Source organism: Podarcis pityusensis (assembly GCF_964106645.2).
Source record: "Podarcis pityusensis genome assembly, chromosome: 15".
Taxonomy (NCBI): Eukaryota; Metazoa; Chordata; class Lepidosauria; order Squamata; family Lacertidae; genus Podarcis; species Podarcis pityusensis.
Genome location: NC_138040.1, coordinates 45,125,859 through 45,138,855, shown reverse-complemented (window position 1 = coordinate 45,138,855; position 12,997 = coordinate 45,125,859). Strand labels below are relative to the sequence as shown.

The 12,997-nt window shown below is 47.0% G+C and overlaps 1 protein-coding gene across 9 annotated transcripts in view; it reads right to left on the bottom strand.

Moving 5' to 3' along the window:
* The window catches only part of LOC308463754 (disintegrin and metalloproteinase domain-containing protein 2-like), a 95,473-nt gene that overhangs the window by 50,896 nt on the left and 31,580 nt on the right, over window positions 1-12,997 (bottom strand). For 8 of the 9 annotated variants that reach the window (XR_013979718.1, XM_080982418.1, XM_080982419.1 and 5 more), the window contains 2 exons: window positions 11,526-11,692; window positions 8,843-8,924 (listed from right to left, as the gene is read on the bottom strand). The exons of the other annotated variant lie outside the window; for it this stretch is intronic. Coding sequence is in view for 7 of the 8 variants with exons in the window: in XM_080982418.1 (XP_080838544.1) it covers window positions 8,843-8,924; window positions 11,526-11,692 (249 nt within the window). In the remaining variant the exon portion in view is untranslated. The remainder of the gene's footprint in view (window positions 1-8,842; window positions 8,925-11,525; window positions 11,693-12,997) is intronic. 9 annotated transcript variants of the gene reach the window in all.

The window sequence follows — 12,997 nt, the reverse complement described above, 5'->3', positions numbered from 1 at the left end:
TCCAGAACATGCAGTTGGGCAAATCTCCAGGGCCAGATGGTTTAACCTCCAAATACTATAGATCTTTGAAGGACTGGATAATTCAACCACTAAAGGAGGTTTGTAATGAAATCTTGGAGAGGAAAAAAGTGCCAGAGTCGTGGAAAGAAGCTTATATTACACTAATACCGAAAAATGAAACTGAAAAGACGCAACTTAAGAACTACCGCCCCATATCCCTGCTCAATGTGGATTATAAAATTTTTGCAGATATTTTGGCTAAAAGGTTAAAAAAGGTATTAGTAGAAGAGATACATAAAGACCAAGCTGGCTTTCTCCCAGGTAGACACTTGTCTGACAACACGAGGAATATAATTGACATTTTGGAGATGTTGCAAGTGAACATCAATACCAAAGCAGTTTTAATTTTTGTTGATGCGGAGAAAGCCTTTGATAATATTTCTTGGAGTTTCATGAAGAAAAATCTTCAGGGGATGGGGGTTGGTCAAGGGTTTGAAAATGGCATAAGTGCAATATACTCAGAACAAAAAGCTAAGCTAATAGTGAATAATGTGGTAACAGAGGAATTTAAGACAGAGAAAGGGACACGACAAGGCTGCCCAATTTCCCCATTGCTTTTCATCTCGGTCCTGGAGGTCTTGCTAAATATGATCAGAAGGGACAGCTTGATTAAAGGTATACAGGTCGGAGCTAAACAGTACAAACTGAAAGCTTTTGCAGATGATTTAGTATTGACGTTACAGGAGCCAGAATCTAGTACTAAGAGTTTTAGAATTGATTCAGGAATTTGGTCATGTGGCAGGATTTAAGTTGAACAAGTTAAAAACTAAGGTGCTTGAGAAAAATCTAACACCGATTGAGAAAGAGAGGTTTCAGAAGGAGACAGGTTTAACACTGGTTAAGAAAGTAAAATACTTGGTGGTTAACATGACTGCTAAGAACTTAAACCTATTTAAAGACAATTATGAGAAATGTTGGTCGGAAGTGAAAAAGGATTTAGAGATATGGTCAAACTTGAAGCTTTCCTTGTTAGGTCGAATTGCTGTTATAAAGATGAATGTATTGCCAAGAATGTTATTCTTGTTTCAATCATTGCAAATTGTGGACAAAATGGACTGTTTCAAGAAGTGGCAGAGAGACATTTCTAAATTTGTCTGGCAGGGCAAAAAGCCCAGAATAAAATTTAAAATATTAACCGATGCAAAGGATAGAGATGGATTTGCCCTGCCAGACCTCAAACTTTATTATGAATCAGCAGCATTCTGCTGGTTGAAAGAATGGCTGCTTCTTGAGAACACAGACATTTTGGATTTAGAAGGTTTCAACAATGTTTTTGGGTGGCATGCATATTTGTGGTATGACAAGGTTAAAGCACATAAAGCATTTAAAAACCATATTGTCAGGAAAGCATTGCTAAATGTCTGGATAAGATATAAGGACTTATTGGAAAATAAAACCCCTAGGTGGTTGTCACCGATGGAAGCAAAGGCTCAGAAAAGGCTCAATATGGAGGCCAAATGGCCGAAATATTGGGAAATTTTGGAACAAGAAGGAGAGAAATTGAAATTGCAGAGTTTTGAAAAATTAAAAGATAAAGTGCGAGACTGGCTTCATTGTTATCAGATAATGGAGGTGTCAGGGAACTGACATCAGAGCGGGAGGCGAAGGGGAGGCTCCTGGATGATGCTGGAGAAGGACCCAGCAGCAGGGGGAGAGGCAACTCAGTGGAGGGGGAAGCATTTAAGCGCAACACCAGGAACAAAAGTGAGCAGATGGGAAAATCGGAGAGAGGGCTCACGGACTCTTCACTGGAACTCAGTGAGGAGGGGACAGGTCCCCCGCTACCCACGCCCACCCTGCGCAGAAGGCTCCCGCGCAGTGAGAGGCGGAGGAGATTGGGTGTCAAACAACTCTTACGTTGGAAGAGATTCAAGAAACGCCCACTGACGGATTCTGCTAGTGACTGAGACAGTCATGATCAGAAGGGGCTGTGCAGTCAGAAAGGTTTAACAAGGCAAATCAGCCTAGAGAGGCACCAGTTTACGCACGAGTAACTCATACTCATTACAGGAGGCATATAATTTGGATAAGAAAATTGGCTTCCAGGTGGAAAAATCAAAATTGGAAACAGAATTGTTAGAATCCAATACTAAGATTTTGTCAAAAATGTGTAACTTGTTGTTGAAATGGAATACTCAGGATGAAACCGTGAAATCTGCTATGATTAAATGGGCACAAGATCTAGGATATAACATTATGTTTGCTGACTGGGAACAGTTGTGGACCACAGGCATGAAATTTACGGCATGTAATGCCCTAAGAGAGAATATTATGAAAATGATATACAGGTGGTACATGACACCAGTCAAGCTTGCAAAAATTTACCATGCGCCCGATAATAAATGTTGGAAATGTAAAGAAAATAAAGGTACTTTCTTTCACCTTTGGTGGACGTGCCCAAAGGTTAAGGCTTTCTGGGAGATGATATATAATGAATTGAAAAAGGTATTTAAATATACCTTCTTGAAGAAACCAGAGGCCTTTCTCCTGGGCATAGTCGGCCAATTGGTGCCAAAGAGGGACAGAACTTTCTTTATGTATGCCACAACAGCAGCAAGAATACTCATTGCAAAGTATTGGAAGACACAAGATCTACCCACCTTGGAAGAATGGCAGATGAAGGTGATGGACTATATGGAATTGGCGGAAATGACTGGCAGAATCCGAGACCAGGGAGAAGAGTCGGTGGAGGAAGATTGGAAAAAGTTTAAAGACTATCTGCAGAAATATTGTAAAATTAAGGAATGCTAGAATGATGTTGGATAGAAACTAAGTGAACTTTAGCTGAAAGGTTATAAGGAATATGAAAAAATGGTTTATTAATATGTAAAAATCTAAAATTATAATACTTTATGATTAATGATTAGGATACATAAAGAGGGGAGGGATTTGCTGAACGAAATAACTGAACTGGAATACAAAAAAGGGAGGTGTGAGGAGGTCCTGGAACTAAGCAAATGAAGGTCAAGTAATGGAAGGAATGAATTGTTTTTAAATATTTTTACTTTGTTTTTCCTTTTTTTGTTTTTTTTGTTGTGTGTGTTTTGTAATATCTTGAAAACTTTAATAAATATCATAAAAAAAAACAAAGCCAGGAGAGGCGGCAACTTACGCACGAGTAACCCATACTCTTCACAGCAATCTGTCAGTCCCTGACGTCGCTCGTGCACAATGACAGGCAGGCAGCATCATGAGCAAAACCGGAGAAGCTGGCGCCACGGAGGGAGCAGCTGGAGTGCAAAATCTGGTGGAGAGGAACCGAGATTTGGAGCAGCATGTGGCTCTGCTGACGGCGCGGCTGGACGAAAGGCGGTCTCAGGATGCTCAGGTCAGACCCACCCCCGTAGCAAGCAAGGACTGGTACACAAGTTTGGAGGGAAACCCCAGGACTATAGTGCGTTCTGAACGGAAATAGAGTACGCGTTAGAACTGCAACAGAATGATTTTGCAGACGATGGGGAGAGGGTTGCCTATATTGTCGGACATCTGCAGGATGGGGCAAGAGAATGGATCAGGCCCCTAATGGCAACGCAGAATGCCGCCTTGAAAGACCTGAGGAAATTCTTCTAGGCGATGGATGCGATGTATTCCAGTGATGTACAGCAAAGTGTGACTCGGCGGGAACTGATGAGCTGCAAACAGGGGAACCAGTCAGTTACAGACTACTGGTCACGCTTTGCCATGTTAGTCCACCGGCTCGGGTGGGATTTGGATTCTGAACCCATTCAAATGCTATTCGAGGAAGGGTTGTCCCCAACGGTGAAGGACGAGCTTTCCCGCGCACCCCGCCCGCAGTCGATGGATCAGCTGACCAACGCTGTGCTTGCAATTGGTGTAAGGCAGGAAGCGCGGGCCCAGGAGAAGCGGGAAGGGAGAGAGCAACGTTACCATGACTACCGCATTCCTGAAATACCAAGGCAGCCTTCCCCACCGGAGGAGCCAATGGAAATAGATGGGGGGCACGCGCGCGGGAGATTTCAAACTCCAGTGAAGGTCGCAAGAGGGAGGGAAAGGATGGGAAAACCACCAAGAAGTGTTTTCTCTGCCAGCGACCAGGACATTTTGCCAGGGTCTGCCCGCAAAGAAAGGCCTGGCAAGGGATGGTGGGAGCTGCAGGGGGTGAGGAGGAGATGATAAAGGAGCAGGGAAACGCCAAAGCTTGGCTGCCACTCAGCGGGCACAGCAGCCAGGCCAGCAACCAATAGAAGTGCCCCAACCAGACCCCCCCAGGGCGGCTATAGCCATAGAAGTGGTGCTAGAACTCCCAAATGGGCACCCAGTCAAGGTGAAAGGGCTGTTGGATTCAGGCAGTTCCTGCAATTTCTTCAGCAAGGACTTTGCACTAGAGCACCAGCTCCACCTGCTGCCCCTGGATTCCCCCTTGCAAGTAACCACCATTGATGGCAGGGAGCTTCTGGGAGGGGAAGTGACGCACCAGACCCCACCAATGAGAATGAGGGTTTCCAGGCACACGGAGACCATCGCCTTTCACGTAGCCTCACTGGCAGGGCCCCCAATAATATTAGGGATGAGCTGGCTAGCACAACATGATCCAGTGGTTGCATGGCATCAGAGAACGGTCACCTTTGGGTCCGCTTACTGCTTGGAACACTGTCTAGGGGGGGAAACCCCAAGAATGACCGTGGCCAGGGTGGCTGGGATAGCTGTGGAGCCGAAAGGGGAGGTGCCACCACAATATGCTGACCTGCAGGAGGTCTTCAGCGAGAAGGAGGCAGATAGACTACCCCCACATAGGCCCTTTGACTGCCAAATCAACTTGCTCCCTGGGGCGCAGCTACCGGTGGGTAAACTGTATGCCATGTCGGACAGGGAGATGAAGGAGCTGCGGGAATTTATTGACAAGAACCTGAAAAGAGGCTTCATAAGAGAATCAAAAGCGGTAGGGGGCAGTCCAGTGTTCTTTGTGGACAAAAAGGACACTAATCAACCCAGGCTCGTTGTCAATTTGGTATCAGAACCAGTGACCTTCCCAATGCCCAGGATTGACGACATTTTAACACGGGTGAGGCAGGGGAAAATTTTTACCAAGCTTGATCTCAGGGGGGCATACAACTTGATTAGGATGAGGGAGGGGGACAAATGGAAGACCACAATGTTCACACCCTTGGGGGCCTTTGAGTACCTAGTTATGCCATTTGGATTACAGTCGGGCTCCGCCTGTTTTCAAGCTTTCATGCACCACGTGTTGGGGTCCCTGCTGTACAAGAACTGCGTAGCCTTCTTGGACGACGTCTTAATCTATTTGGACAATGAGGAGCAACATGTCAAAGACGTCAGGGAAGTGCTAAAATGACTGCAGAAGCACCAGTTGTGGGTCAAGCTGGAAAAATGTAAGTTTCACGCCAGAGAAGTCGAGTTTCTGGGGTACAAGTTGTCAGACAAAGGCTTAGCGATGGACCCAAGCAAGGTGCAGGCAGTGCTGGAGTGGAAGACGCCCAAAACCCGGAAGGACGTGAAGAGGTTCCTAGGGTTCAGCAACTTCTACAGGAAGTTCATCAAGAACTTCGCCCACTTGACAGCACCCATCACAGATTGTCTCAGTAGCAAAAGGAAGTTCGTCTGGACAGAGGAGGCCCAGCAGTCCTTTGAAAAACTGAAAAGGGCGTTCGCATCGGAAGAGCAGCTCCTGCACGTGGATCTGGAGAAACCCATGAGGCTAGAGACCGACGCGTCCGACAGAGCCATTGGGGCGGTTCTTTTGCAGCCAGGGAGGAGCAAGCAGGAATGGAGACCGTGTGCCTTTTTCTCAAGAAAGCTGAACAAGTTGGAGCAAAATTATACTGTGTATGACCGCGAACTGCTTGCGATTTATGCAGCGTTTCGTCGATGGCGACATCTACTAATAGGGGCACAGCACAAGATCCAGGTTTGTACAGATCACAAGAACTTGGAATACTGGAGGACCGCACGAGTGCTCAACCAGAGACAGATTCGATGGGCACAAGAGTTCTCCAAGTTTTCCTTCGAAATCCGATACGTGCCAGGAGAGGAAAACGTGAGAGCGGATGCTCTCTCCCGGAAGCCGGAGTACTTGGAAGGAGAGGGGCCACCGGAGATACGACACGTGATCCCCGAGGACCGATGGGTGTGTGGGGGAACCTTGGTGGGGCAACGAGAACTGGCTGGACTTACTAGAAACGACGTGTTCGCACAAACTAAAATCCGGGAACTCCGAGACGGTAGAGAAACCCAAGGAGGGTTTGAGGAGAAGGAAGGGGTGCTGTACTATAAGGGGGCGCTGTATGTACCAGGGGAGGCTCTATGGGGGAAGGTACTCAAACAACTCCATGACAACCCCACAGCTGGGCACTTTGGACAGCACAAAACCATGATGCTCATCACCAGGCAGTTCTGGTGGCCCAGGGTGAGGGAGGATGTACGGGAATATGTACGGGTGTGCGACCGCTGCCAAAGGGCAAAGGGGGAGCGGGCTGCCCCCGCAGGATTACTGGAACCCTTACCCATGCCGGGGAAACCGTGGGAGGTGGTGTCCATTGATTTTATGACCGATTTGCCCAAATCCCGGGGGAAGACAGCGGTCATGGTAGTGGTCGATCTACTAACCAAAATGTGCCATTTTATAGCTTGCTCACATGCGGTCACGGCAGAGGAAACAGCCAGGTTGTTTGTAGACCACATCTTCAGGTTGCATGGGGCTCCTTTGAGGGTTATCTCCGACCGCGGGAAACAATTTACTTCCCGTTTCTGGAGGAAGCTCATGAGCTTGCTGCAGGTCGAAGTGGGCTTCTCAACGGCGAGACACCCGGAAACCAACGGGCAAGTAGAAAGAGCGAACAGTATACTCCAGCAATACCTACGCTGCTACGTCAACGAGAGGCAGAACGATTGGGTAGAGAAACTAGCGCTGGCTGAATTTGCGTACAATAACGCTGAACATGTGTCAACGGGAATGAGCCCGTTCCTGGCCAATTATGGGTGTCACCCCAGGGCCTTCCCGGGGAGTGGGGAGGAAGGTTGGAGCGTACCGGCGGCAGAGCAGTTTGTGGAAGAAATGGAAGCCCTGAACCAGCAACTGAACATGAACTTGGAGCGGGCCAAGGAAATTTACAAGAGGCAGGCAGACAAGCGCCGTAGGGAAGGGGAGACCATAAGGGTGGGAGATCGGGTGTGGTTGTCAACCCAAGGGTTACCTTTTAAGGGGGGGTGCAAGAAGTTGCAGCCCAGGCGGCTGGGACCGTTTGAGGTAACACAGCAGGTGAACCCAGTGGCATTCAAGCTCAAATTGCCTGACAGCATGAAGATACACCCAGTGTTCCATAGGTCCCTACTCTCACCGTACAGGGAAGGACGGGGGTTCCCGGGGTGAGAGGGGGAAGTCACCACACATCCGCAGGTAGAAGAGAGGGAGCACCGCAATTTGGCCACGGAAATACTTGATTCAAGGTGGCGAGGGCGCCAGGTGGAGTACTTGGTGGCTTGGGAGGGAGAACCCGGGTCGGAAAACACGTGGGTTCCCGCGGAGGCAATCACTGACGGGTATCTGGTGGAGGAATTTCACCGCCTGTTCCCGGACAAACCCAAACCACTGGCAAGATTCTGGGAGGAGCAATTTGGAACAACAGAATTTTTCTGCCTCCGAAGGGGAGGGAGAAGAGGCTTCGGAGGAAGAAGAATCAGACTGGGAGGCCCACCCCGAGGGAAGGGATCAGAATGGGTGGGAAGCGGGTTTCGAATCCTCAGAGGATGACGACAGCTCCTTCCGGGGGTTCCCCGCATCGTCGGCCGAGGAAAGGGACGAAGTTGGATCAACAGGTTGGGCCGGGGGTGGAGGGGGTCCTGGGGGGGAGGTGGATGTCAGGGAACTGACATCGGAGCTAGAGGTGGAGGGAAGGCTCTCAAATGATGCTGGAGAAGGGCCCAGCAGGGAGAGAGGCAGCTCAGCAGATGGGGAAGCAATTCAGTGCAACACCAGGAATAAAGAGGGGCAGATGGGGGAATCGGCGAGAGGGCTCCCAGACTCTTCACCGGACACCAGCGGGGAGAGCACGGGTCCTCCGCTACCCACGCCCTCCCTGCGCAGAAGACTTCCGCGCAGAGAGAGTAGGAGGAGACTGGGTGTCAAACAACTTTTATGTTGGAAAAGGTTTAAGAAACGCCCACTGACGGATTCTGCTAGCGACTGAGGCAGCCACGAAGTGAAGGGCTGTCCAGACTGAAAGGTTTAACAAGGCAACAAAGCCAGGAGAGGCGGCAACTTACGCACGAGCAACCCATACTCTTTACACTACTGAATGCAGCTCCTCCAAGAATTGCACTGGCAAACAAATACCCAGAGGCATGTGACTTATACTTACAGCAGGAACAGGGAACCTGTAGCCCTCCAGATGTTGCTATAACTAATCTAATCTTACTTATCTATGCATCCTTTTATGGCAAAATAGGCTTTGCAGTGGTTTACGATGTATAAAAAGCAGTTACAGAAATATAAAAGTATAAACATCCATAATTAAGATATGCAATAAAACAATCCCAACAGCAATTAAAAGAGGCCTAAGTTGAGAAACAAGTGCCTCTTCAAAAGTTGACGGAATGCCAATACTGATTGGGTCTCTAAGGTTTCAGTAGGGCGTTCTTGGATACCAGCTTCTACAATCCCCAACCAGAAAGAAAAATGGTCAAGGAACATGGGGGCTGTAGTCTCACAACATCTGAAGGGTCACAGGTTACCCAACCCTGCAATATCTAAATCCAAGACAGGCAACATATACACTTCAGCTAAGAAAGTTCAGCGATACTGTACCAGAGCAACTCCTGCATCAAAATTCCGGAGGCACAGCTTCCCCATAAATCCTGCTCCTACATAATTAGGTTTCTCCCTGTAACTAAAACACAAAAGTAGATGGTGGGCCATACACTCTGGAGTAGCCAAAGGGATTGTGTCTTCAAAACAAATGGCAAAATCTTCACATAATCAAGAAGCTGTGGAGAACATGACATACACAGTGGCCTTCGCAAATCTTGTTACCAAGCTGGTCCCTTCCACCATCATTTGCCCACAATCCCAGGTGAGCAATCTGCTATTTAGCTCTAACATCTGCTGGAATCTTTCAGTAGAAGGGAAATATGTTCCTGGCAGGGGCCTCTGAGCTGTGCTTCTATGCTTTCAATTATCTCTGCTTGCTGTTCACTGGTTGCGGCTTTCTGTACCTACCACTCAATCAGTGTGTGTTTTTAAGAGGAGGGATAGTCCATGACAACATTTTCTTGTGCAGTTTCTGTATTGCATCTATGACAGGTGCTTTGCCAACTTGGTGCCATTTAGTTGTTTGGGATTACAGCCACTCTCATCAGCCACAGCCAACAGATAGCTGGGCATGATAGAAGCTGTAATCCAAAACATCTGGAGGGCACCAGGTTGGCGAAATCTCTGTCTCTCTCATACCCTTCTGTTGGAGTTTTCTCTTATGTCTTAAATTGGCTTTTCCTTAGATCCATCTATAATGTGAACATAAAATCCTACAGTTGTCCAAAGATGTATTTGATTTCTCTTCCATATGCTGCCCCACATCAAGAGCATTTAATGTGGCACAACTATTATTTGATATGCAGACATTTTTCATCCCATCTTCATCCAAGGAACTCAGGCAACTCTGTGACAAAATGCTTCGTGAGGAAGGGGCATGATATAAATATTGCACTGGATTCAACTAACTGGTCCAAACTTGTGCAAAGACTTAAACCAGCACAATGGGGCTTTCTCCCCTCTGCCCCCATGCCCTCTGATTGGCTGGAGGAAGGGCATGGGGGCAGAGGGGAGTGCTCCAAGAACAGCATGGGGGGGGGGAGAGATGGTTCCATGGGACAAGCAAAAATACTTGCACTAACATAACATTTGTAACAGCACAATGCTGGATTTACTCTTTGATAAACAAATACAGAATGCTGGCCCAAGATTATTCAGTGAGCTTCAAGGCTGAAGAGGAATCTGGAAATGGGTCTCTCTGGTTTAACTCTGGTATGCTATCTACAACACAGTGACTGATCACAGGCACTTTTTATTTTAGCTTTACCTATGGAAAGGTTGGTTCACTGTCTTTGGCCAGCTGCTGGTGCTCTTGCAATGCTATATTTTTCAGTTAACTGCACAAAAAGGCTGAAAATCCTTTGATCCTAATAGCATAATCCCAAACCCAGAAGTAGGTCCCATTAAGCTCAACAGGGCATGCTCCTAGGAAAGTGGACAGGATTTCCACTAACTTGTCTTAGGGCTGACATTAATACATAGTTCCCTTCGTAAAACTGGAGTCAGCCACATGAAGCAGGGAATGGGGCAGCAACAAGGCATGGTGAAATAACAGCCCTTGCAGGGAATTAGTACAGGAAAAAGGTTACCCCCCCCCCATCAGCCATCAGGGCAGTCACCTGCTTTTCCCATATGAAGCCCATTTGAGAGACAATACACCATAACATCCCCAGATGCTTTTGCAGCCCCCTTTTCAACATGCAGCCTGCCTGTTGGATCAGGCCAAAGGCCCATCTAGTGGAACATCCTGTTCTCATAGTGGCCAAGCAGGATCTCAACGTAAGAGCACTCTTCTCACTTGTGAGTCCCACCAAGTGTATTCAGAGGCGTTCTACCACTGACAGTGGAGGGAGAACATAGTTATCATTTTCTAGCTGCTTGAGTTATTAAACAAAAGAAAACATGTAGTCTCATCCCTCAGATCACCATGAAAGTATTTTTAAAAAACCTACATTTGGGGTGATTTTTCAGTGGGAGGGGGGAATTCTGCACATGGAATGTGCAAACAACAAATGTAAAATGTGAGCACATGCACAACGGCTATATGAAGTGGACTAAAACTGATCGGTCTATCCCTAGTTTTAACAGAACTGCATTTTGATGGAAGGCTGTGTTATTTATATTTGCTACCTACTCTAAGGAAGAAATATTGTTAAAGGGCACAATGTTCTATAATAAATATTTCAGTAAAGGGTAAAAACTATGGCTCAGGGTGGAACACCTGCTTTCCACGCAGAAGGTCCCAGGCTCAATCCCCGCCAGCTCCAGCTAAGTCTGAGAAAGACGCCTCTCTGAAATCTTAGAGAGCAGCGACACTGACTCAGGCCCCACACTGTGGGTGCCCAGCATGCCCCACCCAAACTGTGACATCATGACATCGTAGTGCAGGGCATGAGCTTCAGCAGTGAGGTGACTGGACCTCTCCCACCCGAACACCACACTCTCTTCCACCCTCCACCCAAACTCCACACTCTCTCTTCCATGGAGCATGGTGTCCACGCACCTGCCCCTGCATTTTGTGGGTGCCCAGCCCCTATATGTGAACTCTTGTGGATGCTTGGGCACCCAGAGCCCCAGGGAGATAGCACCTATGTTAGTGAGTCACTATCTCTCAGTGTATATGAGTGTGCATGCTATAGCAATATTAGAGTGCTTTATATGAGAAAATATACCTCCTTACACTAACAAAAGTGCCAGATCGTGAGGCCGTAGAACAAGATATGAATTTTTCCAACGTAAAAATTTTCGGAGTAACACATCGGGCTCTCCTGATGTTGAGATTTTATTATGGTCTGTCCAGAACTCCAAAGAAGATAGAACAACTGTAATGTTAAGGCTAGAAAATATCTGAAAAGATGGAAAGAATGCAAACTCAAATAAAGGCAGGGAGAAATACATGTTCAGTGGTTCCATCTTAATTTTCGACAAATTCATCATGAAGATTTGGGTGATTGTAAGTAAGAGCCTGGTCCTAATTTGTGCCAGAGCTCACCAGTCTGCCATTACATGTGCAAGAAGCCAGGGGCTCAGGGCTGGTGTGCCCATGAGGCAAATGTGGGGGTGGCCTCAGGGAGGCAGCCTCCAGACAGCTGGAAGGGGCACCACAGTGCACACATTGCGACACACACACTGTCTGGGTGCATGCCGATAGTGGGCAGTGAGTGGTGAGTGCTGTGACAAATAGAATCAGTCACCCATGTCCTGGTATCAGATAATTCAATCTAAGTTTATTAATCTGTAGGTTTGTTAGTAAGGAGTGGCCATTCAGACAAATGTAAGGTAGCTGCCTTCAGGATGGGGGATAAGATGGAGATAGTAGCCAGGTTTCAGTAACATGTTATAGTACATGTAACTTAAGTGTTAGATGCAGGTTTCTGATGAGTAATTTCTTTGTATTGAACCTACTGGAATCTTGTACATATGCCAATGATAATAATAATAACAATAATAATAATAATAATAATAATAATAATAATAATAATAATAATATTAAATTTATTATTTCTACCCCAGCCACTCTGGACAGCTTTCAGCAGAACATTAAAAACAGAATAAAACTTCAGATGTCTTCTAAAAAGTCAGATAGTTGTTTATTTCATTGACATCTGGTGGGAGGGCGCTCCACAGGGCAGGCACCAGCACCAAGAAGGCCCTCTGCCTGGTTCCCTGTAACCTCACTTCTCACAGTGAGGGAACTGCCAGAAGGCCCCCAGTACTGGACCTCAGTGTCCGGGCTGAATGATGGAGGTGGAGGCGCTCCTTCAGGTATACTGGGCTGAAGCAATTTAGGGCTTTAAATGTCAGCACCAACACTTTGAATTGTGCTCGGAAACATACTGGGAGCCAATGTAGGTCTTTCAGGACCGGCCACTCAATAAAGGTTTGAGAATGAGAATGAGACTTCCAGACTGCATGCACATATAGATCCTTGGGCTCGAATGCTGCCCCCTCCCCATTCCTCTTTTAGCGTGTCCACTTATGGTTTTAAACTAAACAGAGACTTCTGAACTGGGGAGGTTGGTTAGTTTGAACTATGGTTTGTTAACAAGTCAAGATCCCACAACAAGGTTTGATCCTGGTTTGTTTCAACAAACAGTACTTTTAACTAAACAGAGTTCCTCCACCCCACCTCACCCTGGTCCCAGTTCAGAC